This window comes from Sapajus apella, unplaced genomic scaffold, assembly GCF_009761245.1.
Source record: "Sapajus apella isolate SASKATOON/1434 unplaced genomic scaffold, GSC_monkey_1.0 scaffold52, whole genome shotgun sequence".
In the NCBI taxonomy this organism is placed as follows: Eukaryota; Metazoa; Chordata; class Mammalia; order Primates; family Cebidae; genus Sapajus; species Sapajus apella.
In genome coordinates, this window is record NW_022436992.1 from 16465974 (window position 1) to 16482084 (window position 16111).

The window sequence follows — 16111 nt, forward strand, 5'->3', positions numbered from 1 at the left end:
TAAATATAGTAAAATGTTAATGTTTTTTCTAGGTAGTGGGCATATGAGTATTCATTGTAAAATTTTTAAAACTTTGTTGTATGTCTAAAAGTGTTCATTGTAAAATATTGGATAAGAAGAGAAGTTTTCTTTCCTAAGGCAATATGGTATTTAACAATGTGATATCTTAAATGGTCTCCATAGGTTGATAGTTTGCTTTCTGAGAGCCAACTGAAAGAAGCTCTAGAACCCAATAAAAGACAAGATATTTATCAAAGGTAAAGTATGCTAAATTATATAAGCTTTCCAGGAACTACATTTACATTTCAATGAATGGTATTTAAGGCATAGAGATTGATCCTTTGGAATCAAATGGAAGAATCAGATAGTGTTATAACTTGAATCTAGAAGAAACCAACCTAAACCTGATGGTTGTGGACTTGCTGTTGTGACAGCAACTATAAAAACTGCTTAGTGTAAACATAGGTGACTTGGGCAGGATTACCCTGAATCCTTGGCCTATGTAGCCCAGATCCTGTGACCTGGTCAGAAACCTCTGTCTAGAAGCAGTTAGTCCTTGATTGGGATGTTGACTTTAACTCCTATGAGAAGACAAAACTGTTTTCTAGGTGGGTGCTTTTGTTTTGTATTTGTTTTTACTAAAAAAAAAAAAAAAAAAAAAATCCCTGGGAGAGTTTAAAATTAAGTAGACATGAAATAAATCAAATTTAGACTATTAATTTATAATATTTGTATTAAGTAGTTTAGGAAGGACATCATTAAGATAATCTTTGTTTTTGAGATATTTAAAGATTTTATAAAATTCCAAAGAATATGAGATTCATTCTGTTAATTTAAGTGAACTGTAATTGTTTGGAAAAGTTTTACTTAAGTCAGGCATACAGAGTGCTTAAAGGCAAAACAAATAAATTTTGAAATGTTAAGTGAATTTAATTTATAATTATTAGTAGGATTGTTTGAGGGATTTAGTTTAAGTTGAATTAACAGTAATGAAATAAAAGCAAAGGGCCGGGCGCGGTGGCTCATGCTTGTAATCCTAGTACTTTAGAAGGCCGAGGTGGGTGGATCACCTGAGGTCAGGAGTTTAAGACCAGCCTGGCCAACATGGTGGAACCACATCTTTAAAAAAAAAAAAAGAATAAAGAGAAAAGCAAAGGTTATTGTGTTTGCTTTACTAGATTTAAGAATAGAATAAGATGTATAGACTGAATTTGAAGTCCCAGGGAAAACTAGGTTTTAAAATTTTATGTTAGTAAACTAAAAATAATAATTATTATTGTTTTCTTTTTTGAGACCGAGTCTCACTCTGTAACCCAGGCTGGAGAGCAGTGGAACAGTCTTGGCTCACTGCAATCTCCTCCTCCCAGGTTCAAGCGATTCTCCTGCCTCAGGCTCCTGAGTAACTGGGATTACTGGCATGTGCCACCACACCTGTCTAATTTTTGTATTTTGAGTAGAGTTGGGATTTCACCATGTTGCCCAGGCTGGTCTTGAACTCCTGACCTCAACTGATCCCGCAGCCTTGGCCTCCCAAAATTCTGGGATTATAGACGTGAGCCACTGTGCTCAGCCTAATAATTATTTTTAAGCCCAAGTAACTATAGTCTTCCCTGTGCATGAAAAGATAATCGTTGCTGTCATTTAAAAACTCACTTTGACATTTGCATGTCTGAAAATGTCATTTAGGTGTCATTTTTATCTGCTCAACACTCTGAGGTTTTTCAGTTTGAAAACTCATGTCTCATGAACTCTGGAAGATTTTATTTTACAAAAAGATTATTTCATTACTTCCGTTTGTCTGTTTCTTCCTGAAACACGTTTGAGTCAGGTATTGAATATCCTGGTCTGATCCTCTAGATCCCATAGCTTTCTGATAATAGTTTTTGTTTCTTTGTCTGTTTGTTTACACCTGGGAGGTGTTTTTTTGGGGGGGGTGAGGAGGGGTGCCACTCTGTTGTCCAGGCTGTAGTACAGTGGCACAATCATGGCTCACTGCAACTTCTGCCTCCCAGGCTAAAGAGAGATGCCCCTCTCCCCCGCCATGAGCTACCATGCTGGCAGTTCTCTTGACTTTAACACTTTTCTTTATTATCTATTTCAACAGCCATATTGTTTTATTTCAGCAGTCATACTGTTTGTTTTTGTTTTTGTTTTTTTTTTTGAGATGGAGTCTCACTATGTTGCCCAGGCTGGAATGCAATGGCGCGATCTTGGCTCACTGCAACCTCTGCCTCCTGGGTTCAAGCAATTCTCCTGCCTCAGCCTACTGAATAGTTGGGATTATAGGCACATGCCACCACACCCAGCTAATTTTTTTGTATTTTTAGTAGAGATGGGGTTTCATCATGTTGACCAGGCTGGCCTCGAACTCCTGACCCCAGGTGATCCACCTGCCTTGGCCTCCGAAAGTGCTGGAATTACAGGTGTGAGCCACTGTGCCTGGCTAGCAGTCACATTGTTAATTTACAAGTGTTTTCTCTTGTTCCTGAATTGTTCTTGTTTCATGGCATCATGTTCTTGTTTTCATTTTGATTGCCTTCTTACTACTTCCATGACTAGGAAACTTTTTTTTCTTAAGTTCTCTTCTGTTCTCTGAATTGTCTTTGCTTTCTCTGGGTTCTGATTCTTTTAAATTGGTTAATTAATTAATTTATCTGTGGTTATTCTTAAATTTTACCTTTCATGTTGCTGGTTTTCTTTATTAGGTCTGACTTATCTATCTTCACTTAAGAATGAAGGACTAGGTTGATTATTGCAGAGAACTCTCATGGGTTCTTTCCTGCTAGTACTATCCCCTGAATAAGAATGAAGTTCTGTACATTGACAGGACTTTTCAGAGGCTGGGAAGTAGCTTTTAGTCTGAGGAGCCCCCAGTGCCAGAATAGGGTGGGCTTTAACCCTGGTGTATGAGAAACTTCTTTAGCAACCATGATTCTCTTCAGGTCATTTGTTAATTGTTTTTGTTTGTTGTTTTTTGTTTTTAGGGAAGAATCCCCTGGTAAAGAGGGAGAGCAGAGAAGGGAAAGGGGAGCTAACTGGCTCAGGTTTTCTATAAATAGACTTTTAAAAGTCATAAGACTTATTATAAAAGAGCCCCAACTAAGTCTAAACTTAATCAGTATCATTACTCTTCCCTTGAATAAAATGAAGACCTTAGATTGCTTTAACATTTATTTCCCTCTTCAAAGCTTAGATGTATGCGTATAATTTAATTTACACAATATAACACAATATTATATAATGTATAAAGTAAACCCCAGCCGCTGTGCATGTCTTTTCATCTGCAAAATTTCATAATGTATCCCTCTATGATTTAGTTTAGTTAACCTTTGATTCATTATGTCTGCTGACTCAAGTCCTGGAGTTTTCTGCCTGGCAGATTATCTCCCTCTTATGCCTGTGTGGCATCTTCCTCACTTTACAGGAGAACATGCTTCCAGCCTTTTTCCATGGAGCAGAAATTTATTGAAATCTCTTGCTGGCTAGTTGTCCCTCTTTCATTCTTTTCAGTGTTCAGGGTTTGCTACCAAATGTAATCATTTTTTGTGGGGTTTCAGTAGGCAGTGAAGATGAATGTGTGCTTAGTTTGTATCCTGAACCAGGAGTCTTAAAATATCAACTGTTTGAGGATTTTAACAATTATATAGTTATAAAGGAAGTAATTGTAATAAATAATTTATTTTCTTGGTACATTATATTGAAATAGTTTTTCACTCTGGCCTTTAAGTGAAATTTCTAAGTTTTAGTAAAGATTTTTTTGGTCAAGTAATATGACAGATGTCAAAATAAATTGCTTTACTGTTAGTCTCATTTGACAAAACCTTGCAGCTAGGTTCTCTCAGGGTGGCTTCATGGCCTATGATATCCTCAAAGACCAGCCCTTGCTGTTGTTCCACTCTGCCATCCTTTGCTTGTTGGTGATGTCTCTCCTTACGGTTACAAAGTCCATACCCTCAGTATCTAAGAGCAGATGTGGGAGGGATTCTTTTCATGCCTGGTAAGGGAGAATAAAATGAGAGGCAATCCCAACATATTTGTTTTGTGTTACACTGGCAGCCCTGGGTCCCCTGCCCACCTTAGAGGCTGAGAACATAGGTGCCAATGGGAAGCTGACTGCGCAGAGACGAAGGGTGGGCGAGGGGCTTTTGGGGAGGTCACTGGCAGGGGCAGCCCCAGTTTGATGTTTCCCCTTCTCCTTTTCTACCCCTTTGACAAAGGACTTTTGTTCCCTTTAAAAATTTATTTATTTATTATTATTATTATTATTATTATTTTTTCTTCAACTTTTAAAAAGTTCAGGAATACATGTATAGCATGCGCAGGTTTGTTACATAGGTAAACATATACCATGCTAGTTTGCTGCACAGACCATCTTGTCACCTAGTTGTTAAGCCCAGCATCCATTAACTATTATTCCTGATGCTCTCCCTCCCCCAGTACCTCCCTCCTATAGGCCTGGGTGTATGTTGTTTCCCCCCATGTGTCCATGTGTTCTCATCATTCAGCTCCCACTTGTAAGTTAGAACATGCGGAGTTTGGTTTCCTGTCTCTGCATTAGTTTTGCTGAAGATAATGGCTTCCAACTCTATCCATGTCCCTGCAAAGGACATGATCTTGTGCCTTTTTATGGCCGCATAGTATTCCATGGTGTATGTATACCACATTTTCTTTATAGAGTGTATTATTGATGTGCATTTAGGTTGATTCTGTGTCTTTGCTATTGTGAAATAGTGCTGCAGTGAACATATGTGTGCATGTGTCTTTTTTGGTAGAACAATTTATATTCCTTTGGATATATACTCAGTAATGGGATTGCTGGGTCAAATAGTGTTTCTGCCTCTAGGTCTTTGAGGAGTCACCACACTGTCTTCCACAGTGGTTGAACTAATTTACACTCCCACCAACAGTGTATAAGTGTTTCTTTTTCTCTGCAATCTTGCCAGCATCTGTTTTTTGACTTTTTAATAATCACCATTCTGACTAGCATGAGATGGTGTTTCATTGTGATTTTGATGAGCTTTTATTCATGTTTCTTGGCTGCATGTGTGTCTTTTGAGAGTGTTGATTCATGTTCTTTATTCACTTTTTAATGGAGTTGTTTCTTTTTTCTGATAAATTTGCTTATTTGTAGACTCTGGATATTATACCTTCATCAGATGGATAGATTGCAAATATTTTCTCCCATTCTTTAGGTTTTCTGTCTACTCTGATGATAGTTTCTGTTGCTGTGCAGAAGCTTTTTAGTTTGATGAGATTCCATTTATCAATTTTTGCTTTTGTGGCAATTGCTTTTGGCTTTTTTTGTCATGAAATATTTGCCTGTGCCTATGTCCTGAATAGTATTGCTTGGATTTTTTTCTAGAGTTTTTATAATTTTGGTTTTTGCATGCAAGTCCTTAATCTATCTTGGGTTAATTTTTGTGTATTGCGTATGTAAGGGGTTCTAGTTTCAGTTTCCTGCATATAGCTAACCAGCTCTTCCAGCACCATGTATTAAATAGGGAGTCCTTTCCCCATTGCTTGTTTTTGTCAGGTTTGTCAAAGATTAGATGGTTGTAGGTGTGTAGTGTTCTTTTTGAGTTCTCTGTTCTGTTCTATTGGTCTATAGGTCTGTTCTTATACCAGTACCATGCTGTTTTAGTTACTGTGGACTTGTAGTATAGTTCGAAGTCAGGTAGTGTGATGCCTCCCACTTTGTTCTTTTTTGCTTAGGATTGTGTTGGCTATTTGGGCTCTTTTTTGGGTCCATATAAATTTTAAAATAGTTTTTTTAATTCTGTGAAGAATGTCAATAGGAGTTTAATGGGAATACCATTGAATCTATACATTATTTGGAGCAGTATGTCCATTTTCATGATATGATTCTTCCTATCCACAAGCATGGAATATTTCTCCAGTTTTTTGTGTCATCTCTGATTTCTGTGAGCAGTGGTTTGTAGTTATCCTTGAGAAATTTCCTGACTTCTCTTGTTAGCTGTATTCCTAGGTGTTTTCTTTTGGTAGCAGTTGTGAATGTGAGTTCAGGATTTGGCTGTCTGCTTGCCTGTTGTTGGTTTACAGGAATGCCAGCAATTTTTGCTCATTGATTTTGTATCCTGAGACTTTGCTGAGGTTGCTTATCAGCTTAAGTTTTGGGGATAAAACAATGGTGTTTTCTAGATATAGGATCATGTAACCTGCAAATAAGGATAGTTTGAGTTTCTCTCTTCCAATTTGAATACTAATTATTTCTTTCTCTTGCCTGACCTCCCAGGCCAGAACTTCCAACACTGCATTGAGTAGGAGTGATGAGAGAGGGCATCCTTGTCTTGTGCCTGTTTTCATGGGGAATGCTTCAAGCTTTCGCCCATTCAGTATGATATTGGTTTGTCATATATGGCTCTGATTATCTTGAGGTATATTCCTTCAATATCTAGTTTATTGAAAGTTTTTAATATGAAAAGATGTTGAATTGTATTGAAAGCCTTTTTTGCATTTATTGAGATAATCATATGGTTTTTGTCTTAAGTTCTGTTTATGCAATGAATCACATTTATTGGTTTGCATATGTTGAACCAAACTTGCATCCCAGGGATGAAGGCAACTTGCTTGTGGTGGATAAGCTTTTTGATGTGCTGCTGGATTTGGTTTGCCAGTGTTTTGTTGTTGATTTTTGTATCGATGCTCATGAAGGATATTGGCCTGAAGTTTTCTTTTTTTGCTGTATCTCTGCCAGGTTTTGGTATCAGGATGATACTGGCCTCATACAATGAGTTAGGGAGGAGTCTCTCCTTTTCAATTGTTTGGAATAATTTCAGTAGAAATGCTACCTGTTGTTCTTTATACCTCTGATAGAATTCAGCTCTGAATTCATCTGGTCCTGGGAGTTTTTTGGTTGGTAGGCTGTTTATTACTGCCTCAATTTCAGAACTCATTATTGGTCTGTTCAGGGATTTAATTTCTTCCTGGTTCTGTCTTGGGAGGGTGTATGTGTCCAGGAATTCATCCATTTCTTCTAGATTTTCTAGTTTATCTGCATAGAGGTATTTATAGTATTCTCTGCTGGTTATTTGTATTTCTGTGGGATTAGTGGTGATATCCCTCATATATATATATATATATATGTCTCTATCTCCCTCAGTTCAGCTCTGATCTTGGCTATTTCTTGTCTTCTACTAGCTTTAGCGTTTGTTGCTCTTGGTTCTTTAGCTATTTAGTTGAGATGTTAGGTTGTTAACTTGAGATCTTTCTGGCTTTTTGATATGGGCATTTAATAGTATAAATTTTCCTCTTAACACTGCTTTAGCTGCATTTCAGAGATTCTGATACATTGTCCCTTTGTTCTCATTAGTTTCAAAGAACATCTTGATTTCTGCCTTAATTTCATTATTTACCCAAGTCATTGAGGGACAGGTTGTTTACTTTCCATGTAGTTGTGTGATTTTGAGTGAATTTCTTAATCTTGAGTTATATTCTGATTGCACTGTGGTCTGAGAGACTGTTTGTTGTAATTTTAGTTCTCTTTCATTTGCTGAGGAGTATTTTACTTCTGATTTTGTGATCAATTATAGAGTAAATGCCATGTGGTGATGAGTAGAATGCATATTTTGTTGTTTTAGGGTGGAGAGTTCTGTAGATATATATCAGGTTCTCTTGATCCAGAGCTGAGTTCAGGTCCTGAATATCTTTGTCAGTTTTCTGTGTTGTTGATCTGCCTAATATTGTCAGTGGGGTGTTAATGTCTCTCAGTATTATTGTGTGGGGGTCCAAGTTGCTTTGAAAATCTTAAGAACTTGCTGTATAAATCTGGATGCTCTTTTAGTGGGTGCATATATATTTAGGATAGTTAGCTCTTCTTGTTGAACTGAACTCTTTGCCATTATGTAATGCTCTTCTTTGTCTTTTTTTATCTTTGTTGGTTTAAAGTCTGTTTTGTCAGAAACTAGAATTGCAACCCCTGTTTTGTTTTTTTCTGTTTTCTATTTGCTTGGTAAATTTTCCTCCATCTTTTTATTTTGAACCTATGTGTGTCTTTGCATATGAGATGAGTCTCTTGAAGACAGCATACTGGTGGATCTTGGCTTTGTATCCAGCTTGACATTCTGTGTCTTTTTAACTGGGTCGTTTGACCCATTTACATTTAAAGTTATTATTATTATGTGTTAATTTAATCCTGTCATCATTATGCTAGCTGGTTATTTTGCAGATTTGTTTATGTGGTTGCTTCATAGTGTCACTAGTCTGTGTACTTCAGTATGTTTTTGTAGTGGCTGGTATCGGTTTCTCCTTTCCATATTTAGTCCTTTTTTCAGGAGCTCTTGCAAGGCAGGCCTGGTGGTGACAAATTTCCTAAGCATTTGCTTGTCTGAAAAGGATCTGTTTCTCCTTCATGTATGAAGCTTAGCTTGGCTGGATATAAAATTCTGGGTTGGAAATATCTTTAAGAATAATGAATATTGTTCCCCAATCTCTGATGGCTTATAGGGCTTGGGTTTCCGCTGAGAGGTGTGGTGTTGGTCTGATGGGCTTCCCTTTATAAGTGACCTGGTCTTTCTCTCTGGCTGCCTTTAACTTTTTTTTTTCATTCTGACCTTGGAGAATCTGATGATTATGTGTCTTGGGGTTGATCTTATGGAGTACCTTACTGGGGTTCTCTGATTTCCTGAATTTGAATGTTGGCTTATCTTGCCAGGTTGGGGAGGTTCTTCTGTATGATATTCTGAAGTAATGTTTTTCAACTTGGTTCTATTCTCCCTGCCTTTTTCAGGTACCCCAATCAGTCATAGTTCGGTCTCTTTACATAATTTCATATTTCTCTGAGGTTTTGTTCATTCCTTTTCATTCTTTTTTTCTCTATTCTTGTCTGCCTGCCTTAATTCAGAAAGATAGTCTTCAAGCTCTGAGATTCTTTCCTCTGCTTAGTCTGTTCTGCTATTGATACTTGTGATTACATTATAAAGTTCTTGTGTTTTTCAGCTTCATCAGGTCAGTTGTTTTTTTTTTAATTGCCTATTCTGTCTATCAGCACCTGTATTGTTTTATCATGATTCTTAGCTTCTTTGCATTGGGTTACAACATGCTCCTTTAGCTCAGTTAAGTTTTTTATTACCTACTTTCTGAAGCCTTCTTCTGTCAGTTCAGCTATCTCAACGTCAGCCCACTTCTGTGCTCTTACTGGAGTGGTGTTGTGATCCTTTGGAGCAGGAGTGGCACTCTGGCTTTTTGAGTTTTCAGTGTTTTTGTTGATTCTTTCTTATCTTTGTGGTCTTATTTCCCTTCTGTCTTTGAGCTTGCTGACCTTTAAGTAGGATTTTTGTTGGGTTTTTATTATTGATGATGTCATTGTTGTTTTCTGTTTGTTTATTTTTCTTTTAACAGTCAGGCCACTCTACTGTAGTGCTGCTGTAGTTTGTTGTACTCCAGACCCTAATTGTCTTGGTTTTTCCCATACCTGGAAGTAGCATCTGTGAAGGCTATGAAACAGCAAATATGGCAGCCAACTCTTTCCTCTGGAAGCTTAGTCCCAGGAGAGTACTGACCTGTTGCCAGCCCACATGCATTTGTAGGACGTGGCTGGAAACCCTTTTGGGAGGTCTCAACCAGTCAGGTGGAATGGTATTACAGACCCACTCAAAGAAGCAGTCTGCTGCATTTTGGTAGAGCACATGTACTGCGTTAGGGGGGACTCTTTCTTGTCTGGATCATTTGTATTCTCCAAAGACAGCAGGCTAGAATGGCTAAGTCTACTGAACCACAGAGATGGCAGCCGCCCCAGTCCCTGGTAACTTGGAACTGCCTCAGACAGATTCCAGACTGCTTTGGTTGGCTGGCTGGTATTCCAAGCCAGTGGGCCTTAACTTGTGAGTTCCCATGGAAGTGGGACCCACAGAACAATGCTACTTGGCTCCTTGGATTCAGCTTCCTTTCTAGGGATATATACAGCTAGATATCCCCCCTTGCTGGGGATCCTGGGGCCAGAGTATGTAAAACCCCTGGGTCTCTGTGTGTGCCTGAGCAGCTGCTTTGCTCAGACACCACACAGTTCTGTGTTTTGGACCCAAGGCCCTGGTGGTGTGAACTCAAGAGGAGATCTCCTGATCTGTGAGTTGCAAAGAACCATGGGAGAAGAATGGTTTTCTGGGTAGGGTTGCACGATCACTCACCAGTTTTCTTGGCTGGGGATGGAGGTTCCTTTGGCTCCATGCCACTCTCAGGTTGGCTGTTGTTCCCCACCTTCTCTGGCTTTTCTACATTCTCATGGGTCAAGTTGTTTGCCTTGTCAGTCCCAATGTGAGAACCTGGGTATTTCAGTTGAAGGTCCTGAATTAACTTGCCCCTCTTCATTCCTCTCTGAGTGCCACGGAACACAGCTGCTTCTAATCAACCATCTTGGATCAACCTTGTTATTCCCTTTTTCACTGCTTGTTTCATTTCACTCACATCTATAAGCAAAAAAAAAAAAAAAAAAAAGAAAGAAACAAACACTTAAACAGCATAAAAAAGTGACTTTTGTAGGTTATTGTTTGGTAAAGGCTTTGATTTAAAAAAATCTCTCATGAGCTATAGCTCACATTTGGTCATTTTCTGTACTTCTCATTTGGGTGTTTAAGACTTAATGCCGAACTGAGGCATTTATAGAATAAATAAAATGCCGGACCTGTCTGGAAAAGCCAAGCTCAAAGCAGGAGTGTGCTGTGGTGGGAGTAGGCCAACTGTGAAATTTTAAGCTACCTTCATGTCCCTACTATACCATTGAGTAGCTATGCGAACTTGGACACTTTTTAAAACTTCACTTTCTTTAAGTGGAGTGAGGGTTGCTATGAGGCTTAAATGAGGTAATGCTTGTAAACTGCTTAACATTATGGTTGGTATACAATAAAGTTTAGCTGCTATTACCAGTTTTGTCTCTGAGGCTAGTTCCTAGATTTATGGTTATAGACCTGGAGAAGCATTTTAAAGTCCAGCATTCTTCCTTATTTTAGAGAGAGAAAATTGATGCCCAGAGTCACTGAAGGTTTCTGAGGCTTGGTTGTCACGTCTAGGTGCTTTACAGCTTGGCTATGCTTTGAAGATCATCCGAGCTAATAGGTAGAAATGCTATGAAGATCATCTGAGCTAACAGCTAATAGGTGTCACTTTTTTAGCGTTGTTCATACAGTGGCTAATTGTCTTGCCTGCTCAAGGACTGAATGATTTTATAAAATAGCATTCTGGTTCTGACAATAGAAAAAGCCATATATTTTCTGTTTTTTTTTTTTTTTTTTTTTAAATTTAGATGTATCCAGTTAAAACAGGCAATAGATGAAAATAAAAATGTTCTTCAAAAATTAAACAAAGTAAGTATTGTGGTTAATCACATTATTAAAACATCTCTTCTTATACAAGTATTTTTATTAAGTGGGAATTAATTCAAGTTGATAAGTTCCTGGTTTTGCATTAGCGATATAGTCTAACTGCAGCCAGTGCTGGCTTGCCCAACAGGCTTGCTAAGTCTGTGCATCAGAGCAAAAAATCTGGGTCTCCAACTACCGAAAAAGTTCAGCTTTTATGAACTCATCTGCTATTAAGGATTCAGACAATCCTGGAAGTAGCTATTTTTATTTTTGCATTTTGTGAGTTCTTTGTTTTACAGTTTAGAATTGTTTTTATTTAAATTTCCTTGTGGGGAAAGAATGCATAATCTGGCCCTGAGGGTAAGTGGCAAAGAAGCATCTTATATCAAATGGCAGTTCTGATATCATTGACTCTGCAGAAATGGGAGTAACAGGAATTTAACTTTGGCAATCCCTTCAGGATTTTTTTTTTTTTTTCACACGAGCCTTGATTACAGCTGGATATCCAGGTCCAGAGACCCATGGAGCCTTTAAAGTGGAGGGCACCTGAAAGTTAGCTCTCCAGTTGTGTATTACTCCCCTTTACTGCATCTGAGATATGTGGTCACTGAAGATCTCATCCAGATTTCTCCAGTGACAAAAAACTTTTCAACTTAGACTTTTGAAAAGTTTGAAAACCTAATTATAGGAATAATTAGGTGAGGAAGTGGAAGCTTTCAGTGATGAAGCAGCCATGCCTCTTCTGTCAATAAGTGGCAGAATTTGGATTTGTTGCCTGTCTTATTGACCATAAAGCCAATCTTCTGTCAGAACCTATCTCTGGCTGACTATGGAAGGTTTATAATACTTAGCAAGGAAATAAAAACCCAAAACAAGTGGTATAATTTTGTTTTTTTCATTTGGTTTGTATTCCAACACAATCATCTATGTTTCTTTTAAATCTAATTTATTTCCCAAAGATAGGTGTAATGTCACACTGATAATTACTTTGTTTTATAGCACTTATTGGGGTTTTTTGTTGTTCTTTTGAAATTAATAGGAAACTGAAATTAATTTTTCTGTAAAATGGACCTACATTCTCTCCTAGGCTGATGAAACTGCACCTGTTGCAAACTATAATCAGAGAAAAGAAGAGGAGCATAATCTTTTGGACAAGCTTACCCACCAACTACAGGGTCTTGCTGTGACAATAAGTAGAGGAAATATAACTGAGTATGCTTCCTTTCTACCTTTCTTTTTTCTTTTTTTATGATATGTAACCAATAGCTTTAATGTTTGACTCAAAGACGTGTAACGGTATAGATATAAACAAATGATACTAACAATAGAATCTGTCAACATTTATTTATTGTATATAATAGAAGTTGTTAGATCCCATGAGAGATGTAAAGAAGTATAAGTCATAGTCTCTGTCCTCAGGCAATTTATAATTTAGTTGAAGAAACAAAGATCTGAAAACCTAAATGAACAAATGTTAGATAGTAAAGATGATATCTTTAATGTCATTGTTGATGTGTAAAAGGAAAGTGATTTGGAATGTCTACTTGCATTGTTTCCCCTTCCATAAACATTCTTTAAAAATTTGAAGCAAAGACTGAGTGTGGTGGCTCATACCTGTAATCCCAGCACTTTGGAAGGCTGAGGCACAAGGATCACCTGAGGTCAGGAGTTCAAGACCAACTAGGCTATATAGTAGACCCTGTCTCTACGAAAAAACCCAAATTAGTCAGGCTTGGTGCCTATAGTCGTATAGTCCCAGCTACTTGGAAAGCTGAGGCAAGGAGGATTGCTTGAGCCCAGACGTTCCAGGCTGCAGTGAGCTATGATCACCTCAAGTACACTCCAGTGCAACAGAGTGAGACACTGTCTCTATTTAAAAAAAAAAAAAAAAAAAAAAAAGGCTGGGTGTAGTGGCTCATGCCTATAATCCCAGCATTTGGGAGGCTGAGGTGGGCAGATCACCAGAGGTCAGGAGTTCGAGACCAGCCTGGCCAACATGGTGAAACCCTGTCTCTAATACAAATACAAAAATTAGCTGGGTATGGTGGCGGGTGGCTATAATTCCACCTACTTGGGAGACTGAGGCAGGAGAATCGCTTGAGCCTGGAGGCTGAGGCTGCAATGAGCTGAGACTTTTCCACTGTATTCCACCCTGGGCAACAGAGTGAGACTCTGTATCAGAAGAGCAGAAAAAAAAAAAAAAAAAAGCAGGGACTTTTCTGCCAGAGTGAATGTTGATAATAGCTTTTGGAAGTTGTAAAGAAGACTTACATATACAAGTTGAGTATTCCTTATCTGAATTGCTTGGGATCAGAAGTATTTTTAATTTTGGATTGTTCTAGATTTTGGAATACTTGCATTATACTTACTGGTTGAGCATCCCTAATCTGAAAACCTACATTTTGAAAGACTCCAATGAGCATTTTTTTGATGTTATTTTGAAGCTCCAAAAGTTTCAAATTTGGGAGTATTTTGGATTTTGGATTTTTAAATTAGGGATACCCAACCTGTATGAACAAACCTAATTTGTGGGAAGCAAAATAAAAAATCAATTATTTAGACTCTTTCAATGTTGTTCCCCAATCTTTATTCTGTACCCTGGGAAAAAGTGCTGAAGGTGGTAGATGCAAGGATCTAGAATTTCCACCAATTCTTAGTACTGAGAATGGCAGAGTAGTTGGTATTGGACTTACCCCTTCCCATCATAAATGACTGCAAAGTCTGGAAAAATATACAAAGCATCTGTTTGAAGTCATTGAGCATCCACCAAGAAGGGTTGATATTCTTGATATAGGGAGATGCGTGAAGTGAATCCTACATTCACCTAAACTTTTTCCCTGGGAATAATTTATGGGCTGTGGTGGAGGAAGGTAGATTCCAAGCAGGGAGTAGCAGTCTTACTGGACTGAAGAGACAGATCACACTTTGGAGCTGCCCAGTTCACTGGGAGTTGTGGAGCAAGGTGCTACAGAGAGAAGGGAGCTGCAGAGAAACAACTCCAGCAACCTGAAAGGTCTTCTGGGTTGTATAGGGCATAATTCCTGCAAGGCCTGGCAGAAAGTGCCTGCTGGGAGACTGAGAGCTTAGTAGGTTCTGGAAATCATATAGTCTTGGAAAAACATTGGAGTTTGTACCTAACTATAGTAAAGAGACTTGGGAAATGCTTCAAGCATTTAATAGAGATCACAGAAGGCCCAGGCCCCACGAGTAAAGAAAACACCCTGAGAGTAACAACCATGATCTAGGAATAAAGACAAAGCTAAAGTAGGTCTTCTCTATCAGAGCCTAAAAGCAGACCTTATCAGGAACGAGATATTTTAACTGTGTAACGTTAAAAGAAGTTAACACTTCTTAAAGGAATATAACATAATCCAAACTCTGTAAGTGTGTCTTCTAATGTGTCCATCACAGCAACCAGTAATTTAAAAAAATTAGAAATGCAAAAAAGCAGGGAAAAATACATGATCAATAAGTGACAAGATGGTCAGTAAAAACAGACCCAGACATGATCCAGATACAGAGTTAGCTGACAAGGACTTCTAAATAATATGATAAATATGTTAAGGAAAATGGAAGAAAAGATGAATGAAATGGGGAAAAGAGTGTATTTTAAGAGAATTCAAATATATAAAAATCAAACATTCTATAACTAAAAAATATAATATTTGATAAACTAATGGCTGAGAACTTCCAAAATCTGACTCAATGTATAGACTAAAAAATCTGGGAAACATCATAAAATCAAGAGATTAAATAACCAGTAGCTCAGAGATGTGAAAATTAGCAAATAAGAACCATAAAACAACAACTTATAGGAAAAGATAGATAAATAAGTTATAGGAAAAGATAGATAAGATGAATAGAGAGGAATCTTAAGCAGAGAAATAGAAACTAACAAAGACCAAAATGAAAATTCTGGAACTAAAAAAATACAGTATATGAAATAAAATTATAGGGTGGCTCAACTGAAGATTAGATACAACAGAAGAAGGGATCAGTGAACCCAAAGACAGCTTTAAAACTTTTTCAAATTGATAACGTAAAAATTTAAAAGTCCAAGGAACAAAACAGAATGTAAGAGGTGAGACACTGTTAAAAGTTATAACAGATTTGTAATTGAAGTCTTGGAAGAAGAGGAGCGGGAATGAAGCACAAGAAATATTTAAAGAGGTAGTGACTAAAAACATTTTTAAATTACTATCTAAGAAAGATATCAATCCATTGATCCAAGAATCACAGGGAACCCCAAATAGAATTGTAAAGAAACCCACACACAGGTACATTAGAGTCAAACTACTGAAAACCAAAGATAAGTAGGAAATCTTAAGAGTTGCCAAGGGAAAAAAGGAAACATGTAGAGACAAACGACAAAATTACAGTTGACATCTTGTGAGAGGAAATACAGGTCAGAAGACAATGTAGTAGCATCTTGAAAACATTGAAAGAAGAAACCATCAACTCAAAATTCTGTATCTAGCAAAAGTATAAAAAATTAAAGTGAAATAAAGACACTTTCAGGCAAACGAAAGCTGAGGAAATTTGTCAGTTGACCTGCAGTATAAGAAATGTTAAAGGAAGTTCTTCAGGCTAGCAGGCAATGATCCCACATAGAAATTTGGATCTTCAAAAAGGATTGAAAAAGATGGGTATGTGGGTAAATATAAAAGCCTCTCTTTTTCTTTTCTACGTGCCTTTAACGGACACTCGATTATGTAAAGCAAAAGGTACATTTGGGGATTTATAATATCCAATTGATTACCATTATTTGCAGAAGTTATATTCTATAAAATTGCCATGAA

The 16111-nt window shown here is 37.5% G+C and overlaps 1 protein-coding gene across 10 annotated transcripts in view; it reads left to right on the plus strand.

Moving 5' to 3' along the window:
- The window catches only part of NPHP1 (nephrocystin 1), a 77002-nt gene that overhangs the window by 3504 nt on the left and 57387 nt on the right, over positions 1 to 16111 (plus strand). For all 10 annotated transcript variants that reach the window (XM_032243704.1, XM_032243705.1, XM_032243706.1 and 7 more), the window contains exons 2-4: positions 184 to 257; positions 11255 to 11315; positions 12400 to 12524. In XM_032243704.1, coding sequence (XP_032099595.1) covers positions 184 to 257; positions 11255 to 11315; positions 12400 to 12524 — 260 coding nt within the window. The remainder of the gene's footprint in view (positions 1 to 183; positions 258 to 11254; positions 11316 to 12399; positions 12525 to 16111) is intronic.